The 9,159-nt window shown below is 35.4% G+C and overlaps 1 protein-coding gene across 1 annotated transcript; it reads right to left on the bottom strand.

Annotated features, from left to right (window-relative positions):
- GUT1 (Exostosin family protein) lies at positions 1-2,643 on the bottom strand. Its single transcript, XM_079040130.1, has 4 exons — positions 2,041-2,643; positions 1,075-1,463; positions 751-992; positions 1-659 (listed from the first exon to the last, which is right to left on the bottom strand). The coding sequence occupies exons 1-4, from the start codon at positions 2,144-2,146 to the stop codon at positions 146-148; spliced, it is 1,251 nt and encodes a 416-aa protein (XP_078896256.1). The 5' UTR covers positions 2,147-2,643; the 3' UTR covers positions 1-145.
- Between the last annotated feature and the right edge of the window lie 6,516 nt (positions 2,644-9,159).

The following is a 9,159-nucleotide window of genomic DNA, read 5'->3' as shown; positions in this document are numbered from 1 at the left end:
TAAGATTTAATAATCATCCATTCCCTTCAAGATCAACTACAGTGTAAAAAATCCAACAAAAAATCCCCAAAAATTCTATAACTTTTGAAATACAACAGTCAAGATTCCAGCCCATGATTTCTTTTAACAACAAACATTTTGAAATCTACCAAGGCTTAAGATCAGCTAAAGGACCTGCAGTCCAATTCAACACCTTCTCCCCTTTCCTCAAATAAACACTCTTATCATGAGGCAATTTACGTGCAAGCCCATTCAAGATCTGATGAAAAGCATCACCTGATTGAGCAGGATGAGGAAACAACATGGCCTGTTTCATTGAAGGATTAGCAAGCAATCTCTGTTTTCTCAATATCACTTCTGTTGGAATTGATGTCAAAATGGTGTCCAAATTTGGAACATCTTTTTCATCCACATAGACACCAATGTCTTCCCATGGAATCGCATCAGCAAAAGGTAAGACAATGTCATCTGCTATGATGACTGGAATGCAACCGAATATAACTGCTTCAACTAGTCTTGGACTCCATGGGGCCCACCCGAGTGGACATAAGCAGAAAACAGCTCTTTGCATGTCTTCATAGTATGTTGTTGGATGTTCTGTTGAGATGTCAAAAAGTGGATTGTCTTTGAAGTTTTCCCACACTGCTGCTCTTGCTCCTCTGCAAAATTTTAAAAAAGAAAATATGATTTTTTTTAATAACCACATAACCTTGCATAAGTTTAAGAATATAAGAAACACATATGACATACCTTGCATAATAACCACCTTCAGGGTCATTTCCTACATCATAAAACAAGCCTCTAAAGTAAACAAAGATAGATCTTGGAATACTTGGAGGGATCAAATGAGACTGCATCTTTTGTGGAGGGGCATAAGGGGGAACTGTAATCGAACCCTCTTTCAAACAAACATGATTCCTTTGACCAAATGTTTGGACCAAAGTAGCCCTTTGAAGAAGAGGAAGAATCCCTCTTTCAATAGCTTTTTCTTCCTACAATAAAAAGAATAAAAAAATAAACACAAAACCATAACAAGATAGAAACCTAAAAGATTCAGATTCACTATTCACATACTTGATAATGAAAACAAGCACCAAAATCATGAGGGACAATGAAGAAATGATCAGCTCCTTCAGTTCTATTCCAATAAGGCCAATTGGAGGAAATAAGTTGAATTGCACTTCTCATCATACGAGGTGATTTGAAAGGTAAAGGGAGGCCATTTGGTGTTAGGTCACAAGTGGTGTAAACAGGGGTGTAAAACCAATCGGCTTCTTCTGGATTTAGGGTTCTAACAGGGCTTGATAAAAGGAATCTGTGCATGTAAATTTCAGCTGCAAACATGTGGTTGAGACATCGAGGGTCTTTTTGTAATATTTTCTTGTTGTATTTACTTGGAAGCTCATAAACAAACACTTTTAACCTTCCAACTGGATCATCTTCCAATACGTCCCCTGCACTACCTACATTGCACAAATTTAACTAGGATTAGCAACGAATGGTGTTAAGTCCATATAAAATGACCATTATGCCCTCTTCTTCTTCATCTTCGTCCCTCAAAACAATAAAATGAATTGGGTTTTAAATGGTTCAGCCAAGCCTCTAAGTTTTCATCACAACTACCCTACTTCACAACATAAATAATGGAGTACAGAAGAGTAGCTTATAAATGATGGTTTGATCCTATGTTATCCAGGAGAAAAGGAATACAAATCCAAATCTAACAAATATAAGATCAATATCGATGCAGAATCTAATTACTTGTGTTATGATGAAGCTGTTTATTCAGACCAAAAACCAATAACAGAAACAACAGCGGAGAAAGGAAAGAAACGAAATATACAGCTTCACAAAGTTTCGCATCAAGTCAACAGTTATGTTGGGCAAAACTATGGGTTTGAATTAGGGTAGAACTCCTATTCCGTGAGACAAAAATCGGGCCAGATCAAGAGCTCATAAGTTCAAATGGAACCCAAATCTCTAAATCTAACGATCATTTCACCAAAATAGAGAAATTAAAAGGTTTGGAGTTGAAATTACCTGAAATTCTCTCGGTTTTTTGACCTTTACGAAGCTCAAAAGCATCAAGATTCAACACGATAGCAGACAAAACCAGCAAAATAAAACCCCAACTCCGATTCGTCATCTTTAGTCTTGGGTATCTTCAATAATCCTTCAAATCTACAAACAAGAAGTGCAACTCGAGAGTTTTTTGTTTTGGGTAATGAGAGAAAACCACAACGTTTTATTTACTTAAATGGGCGAAGAGATAGTTGGAATGTCATTAGGCGAAGTAGTTGTTGGATTGGAAGAAGACCCTTTCTTGCAAATTAGGTTTTGGAATCGAAAGGGGGAATTGATAAATAGAAAATAGAGAGAGATGGGTATGTGAAAATTGCTTAAAGAAACAGGGAAGAAGAAGAGGAGAGGGATGCATCTAAGGTTGGTTTGGTATGGTTGTCAAATCTGTTGGGACTTCTTGAAAACTCATGCTCTTTTACAAAACTAGCTGTTGCAACATCCTTGTAAATCGATAATATATTTGTATACGCAAAAGGGTTTTTATATTTTCACATACAGTGGGGAAGTATAGTTGACAATGACGGTGGAAGAAAGGAAAGACTTTCTCTCAATCTGAAAGTGAATTGAGAGCCGGAGTTGGAGGGTTACAGTCAAAGACGTTTCTAATTCTTGATTGCATTAAATGGTATATCAACCATTTTAACACTATAAATCTCATTTTATGTGTTGTTGACTTGTTGTTACTCATTAACTTCAAAATACTTATTATTTTAAATATCAACTTTATTTTATAAAAAACTTATATGGTCATCACTAACGATTATAGTGATAGGTGTTACTGTGTTACATCATCATTACATTTCCTATCACTAACCATGGAATTATCACTAAATATTATGGTTGGAATTGGTAGGTACCAATTCATTTTTTCACTAAACTGTGTATCGTACCAATTATAATTGGTACAAAAAAAATTCTACCATTATCGTACCAAATATAGTTGGTACCAATTTGTTTAGCTACCAATAAGTTTGGTTGGTACATGTTGGTAATGGTTTATGCCATGGGGTTTTGTGAATGACAATTTTCATGTTCATGAGCATTGTGAAACTTCAGCGGGGGGTTTTGTGAATAGGAGTTTTCCAATGGTTGAGATTGAAAATTCATTCCAAAATGATTCTATTAATTTCTATCATCGGTTTATAAGTTAAAGCGGTGGGGGAATATTGAACACACCAATATAAGTTTAAGACTTTAACCTTTACTAATTCAGTAAATACTAATATCAAAACTCGTAAATTATAAGCACCAAACATACTAAAATTATATATATATATATATATATATATATATATATATATATATATATATATATATATATATATATATATATATATATATACATATATTGAATTGTTTAGTATGGTACTACCATGGGATTGAAAACTTTATACCACTACCGTACAATGATTTCGCATTTTGTATGGTACTACCAACCATATATATTGGTTACTAAACATATTAGTTACTGATATTCTTAGTTCAGTTGATAACATGTTGGTTGGTTTTTCACTTTTTGTGGTATATATTTGTCAGTCCTACTAAATACATCATTTCACCTCATTTTTATAATTAAATTTAATTCAAAAATACATTAAAACATATAAAAAAAATTAAATACTAATAAGTGATTTAATGGTCAAGTATTTAATTATACAAATAAGTGATTTAATAATAATAATAGGAATAATAATAATTTATATAAATCAAACTACTTATTAATTAGGAAATACAAATCCAATGTTTAATTTGTTATTTTAGAAACTATCTATGTTAAAGGATTTCTAATCAGGTGTGCTTTCTGCCAATGAACTGTATCTCATGGATCAAAGTTGCCAAGACTTGAAAAGCTATGTCTTCTTCCCCAGCAAATGGACCCAACTCGCAAGAGCTCTTTTATCAATTTTGGTCCTTCAAATCAGGATTCATTTGAAAGTAGATTTATTTTAACCTCAATTTCTAAAAAGTTCTTTTGATGCAAAAAGAGAAAGCAACGTGTGATCCTTGTAACGCCCGCAAATCCGGGCTAGTCAATTTAGAGAAAATAGGGGTCGAAAATGACTTTTCTACAAAAGATTATTTAGAATAAATAATCTTAACCAAGTTTTGTAATATGTCTCAAGGTTTTCGTACATATAAAGAACGCTGAAATTCGAGTTATAACGAAGAAGTTATGGCCCGTCGAAGTTTTATGGCAAAACCGGCACGACACCGGGAAGCGTAAATAGTGAATTTACGATAGAGCGAGATTTAGCATTAGCAATCTAAATGAAAGTTGTATGATACTTTAAACTAAGAGCGTCGATAAAAAGAACGCCAAAATCTGACTTCGTATGAGGAAGTTATGATTTTTCGAAGTTTCGGCTTAGCAGTGTACAGCCCGAAACTCGAATTTTAGTTCAAGCAGTTTTTGGCTTACGCGAACTAAATGAGAGTTGAAGATCTCATTAATAGGAACTCAACGGTAAAAAGACAGACGGAAACGGAGTCCGTATGAAGGAGTTACGAATTCTTCGCGGTCATTTAGCAGTCTGATCTCCTCCTACTGTTAAATTTAAGATCGGTCAAGAATTAGCCGACGGAGTCTAAATGAAAGTTGTAGATCTTGTTTTTACCTACACATGGAAAAAAAACGTCAATAACGGAGCTCGTATGCGAGAGTTATGATTTTTCTAAGTCGGGAGGTTGTTGTGCGAAATCGGGTGACGTGGCGCAATCCTGGCCGTTGCTTCCTCCCCAAGGCTAGCCACCAGATGGTGACACCTGGCCTGGAACTCGACGAGTTTTTGGCTTTTCCAGCCTATAAAAAGGGAGCTGGGGCACCCTCATTTCTCACACCTTTTCCCACTTCTTTCTCTCTTTAAACTCTCTCTCTAACCCCCCAAACCCCCCTAAAAGCCTAGGTAAACCCACTAGCACCTGAAGGAAGCACCAAGGCTCCCGGAGTCCCGAGAAAAGGGGTCTTTCGGTTTGGTAATGCTGCTCCAGCGAAGCCCGGTTTTCGAGAAAACCCATTGTAAGTGAGCTACGCCTAACCTATCTTTAGTTTAGCTTACGTTTTAATATAGTAATGTTATTAGGACCTTATAATAAGTACTTGGGCTATTATTATGGGTTATATAAGTATCGTTTAACGCTTATATAATAATAATAATATCTAGACTATTAATTAGTCGCAATTATCGTTAGACTAAACCCTAGTGGTATTGATACTAGGTTTTATCGAAGGAAAATCGTTTTGAGAGTACCGAAGCGCTGTCCGAGTGCTGAGTCACCACCTTTCAGGTGAGTGTATATTCCCTTTCATCTTACACATAGATATGAAGTATTTTATATAAACTACGTGCTATGTGTACATATTATCTGAATACTTGTTGTCTATGCTGGATGAACGTTTTATATAGGTTTTAAATAATTTAAACTGTATACGTATTTTATACGAATATGTTGGGTATGACATGGGTAGATGAACGATGAGAGATATAAGATGATGAGAGTATACGTTGGCAGCTATAGACTTAGTGTCTATTGGACAAACACCGGTAGCTATGGACTTAGTACATGTTAGACGTTGGTAGCTATGGATTTAGTACCTGTTAGGAATTGGTAGCTATGGACTTAGTACCTATTAGTTGGACGCTGGTAGCTATGGATTTAGTACCTGTTAGGAATTGGTAGCTATGGATTTAGTACCCGACGAATAAACTATAGCAGCTATGGAATTAGTGCTTTACAAACGAGCATTGGCAGCTATGGATTTAGTGCCAGTCCTATAACCCTGGAAGTAAGGGACTTCGGAATAAATGAATGCAAGATAGATGACTCTTAGGTTAAATCCTTAAGAGTAAAGAAGATAATGGGGATGGGTAATTAGGTGGATTGTTTGATTGTTTAACATAATAATTATATTATTGTGGGTTGAAAACCCTATGTACTCACCAGGTTTCCCAACCTGACCCACTCGGTTTATTTATATCACAGGTGTTGATATGAAGTCACTTTACACTAAGAGATTTAAAGAGATGTAGATCACTAGTGTAAACAATTGTAAGTTCTGTTTATGTTTATGTTTCTGTATTAACGATGACATCCCAAACGTTTTAAAATGAAATAAATACGTTTCTTCGAAAATGTTTTAATAACGTATTTACCATGTTTTTCTGGGAACAAATTCCGCAACACTTTTATAAAATGAAGTACTCTGATTTTTACAAAGCATAAACAAACCGGTCTTTTCTGGCCGTGATTTTGGGGATGTCACAATCCTTCTCCAGCAACCTCTTCAACAGTCAAAATGAGCAATCCAACCATACTGGTTGTTTAGTTTCGTGGTGGGCACCATTGAGAACCACGACTATGACAAACCACGATGGTCCGGGCTAGTATGCACGAGTCACGGTCGTGGCCAGCTAAACCACAAGACCCACCGTGGTCTGTATACTAGATGGTCTAATGAAAAACCCACTCATTTTTCAATTGAAGTACATGGTTCAAGTTTCTATCTAAAATATATGTGAAATTATGAGTTGTTTGGAAGTAGATTAAATTTTTTATTTAAAAAAAGTTGATTAACATTTTTGTTTTTTTAATTAACAAATTTATTTTAACCTATCTTTAATATCTATAATGATATAGTTATATTTCTCAAATCTAATCTATATTTTTTACTTTATCTTTATAACTCTTATAATAAAGGTCATGCAAATCAATATGGTTCGGTATAAGTCATATATTTTGAACCATGTTCATTTGAAACTTCAAATTCTTCAAATTACTTTACTTAATTGATAGATTAATTGAAATAAGTATATAAATATATTAATATATGTGCAAGTTAGGAATAGTGAACTTTAGACACTTTAGGTTTTAGCCACAATAATTTATGGAGGTTGACAGTTTTGGTCCTTGGATTGCTACCGCCTTGAAGTCAATGCCAACCGATTTGAAGTTTGTGTCGATTTGGGGGTCAACGCATCTTATTCTAATATGTTTTAAGCACGAATCGTTCCACCGTCTCATCTAGATAGGTAACCCTTCATCCATTTTGCTTCATCCACCCAAGACGTTATCTTTTTTGCATCTCTCTCTACGCGATTAGGGTTCCACCGATAGTCACCACTTTTCCCACCCAACTTCCATTATTCAGTTGAAAATGCTTCGATGATTTCCTCAAAACTTTCACCCGACCCATGGTGGAACTCCCCATACCAAAACACGGCGTGTCACCGTTACCGTTGTGCAACATCGTCATCCTTTTTTGCGCCTGCATTGAATGCCAATAGTATAAATAACATTAAAGTGTGTTAAAGAATCATAAGCGAATTTCGTTATTTCCCAAATCAAACTTTGTTCTCGATCCTTTCCACGAGTCTATGTGTCTTCTACACATGAGCTGCCACACCCCGACCGAGGTAGCGGAACACGACAGGCTGTGAGACTAAGTTCATGGATCATAGGTAAACTAAATATATAGCACAGGTACGACAATAAAGAATATAGCATTCGTGTTTCATCTTGATATTTGATTACAAGGTTTTTACAAATAATAATAATACATGAATTTCCTTAACCTTTAGGCATATAATACAATAACAAATAACTAGGCCACTTGTAATACAATCCATCTTGAATGTTTGTTTAGTGATTTCTTGAGAATACATGTAGTTTTGAGGGTCAGCACAAGGTTGGTGAGAGTTACAGGTTTTCTATTAACAACAATAATACTTTTAATAATTCTAAAAAGTATTATCTTTGTATGTATAACAATAGTTAAAAGTGTGTTTGCAGAGAGTCTTTGAAAGTCAAAGTGTATCTTTGTATAAATAAATCCATACTTAAAATTGTATTTGTAAAGAATCTTTGAAAGCCAAAATGTATATCTATATAAGTAAACCCATACTTAAAAATAGTTTCGAAAGTAACCAAGACCATGGTTTATAATGAGAGAGATATTCCAGTTAATGTTTATAGTAACTCCTATAATCGAGCTATGTGACCGAATGTACCCCCTACAACGCTTCATTGGACGTTGTAGTAACAACTGTAGACACTCATCACCCGCTTCGATTGATCAGTCGAGGTTGTAGCTAGCAACCAAAGGTGGGGATGTCAACCCCATATAGATCTATACATATTTATCTCACTCCGAAGATTAACGGTTATAGCAGTGTGGGTATGCTAAGTGTTTAGACTCAACTAATGAATATAGTCTCACTAAAAAACCCTTAACTAAAAAGTATGTGAATAGCTCTCAGTCCTAACTTAATTGTGGTCATGTCACTAGGCATAATGAATTTCATTGTATAAAGTTTATAAAAGCCGAGTATGCTTGGTATGTATGTAAAAATGTAATGTACTCGCTTTTATAAAGATGTATGTTTCAAAGTAATGAACATATGTACATGTATAAACTTTATATATTTAAACATATAAATATGCATGAATAGTAATAGCTTGAATCCTTGAAAGACTATAAAGTTTTATAACATATATTAGACAATCATAAGTCTCTTTATTTATTGTGATGTTTTACCTTCCTGTATTTCCTTTATTCTTAGAGGGCTGTTCTTGTAACTTTCTCTTTTATAAATTGGTTGCTCTCCTTCTTACTGGGCAAGGAGAGTTATTATCTCATGGTATCACTCGCCTAGATCCTGCCTCCCGCTATTCTTCTTCCCCACCTGATTCTTCTCCTTTTTTTTTTGCCGATCAATGGTATCCTCCTCATCTTCTGATACACTCCTCCCCATTAGCACTATTTTACACCTCATCACCAATCGGCTCTCTTCATCCAATTACATGTTGTGGAAAAACCAACTACTTCCCATCCTTTCCTATCAGAACCTGCTTGACCACGTTGATGGATCCGCCTGTGCACCGGTGGTTGAAATCCTTTCTAACGGAAAACCATCACCAAATACAACATATTCGGCTTGGCTCTCTGCTGATCAGAGAGCAGTGATTCTTCTCCACGCTTCACTATCTAAAGAAGCCTTCTCGGAAGTCGTTGGTCTCGTCACTGCCCGCCAGATCTGGGTGGCTTTGGAAAATGCCTACAGTAACTCTTCTGTTGAGCGC

Source organism: Lactuca serriola, chromosome 4 (assembly GCF_051521515.1).
Source record: "Lactuca serriola cultivar US96UC23 chromosome 4, Lser_US96UC23_V15, whole genome shotgun sequence".
Taxonomy (NCBI): domain Eukaryota; kingdom Viridiplantae; phylum Streptophyta; class Magnoliopsida; order Asterales; family Asteraceae; genus Lactuca; species Lactuca serriola.
Note: the sequence above shows the minus strand (reverse complement) of the source record. Positions and strands in the feature narration are given on the sequence as shown.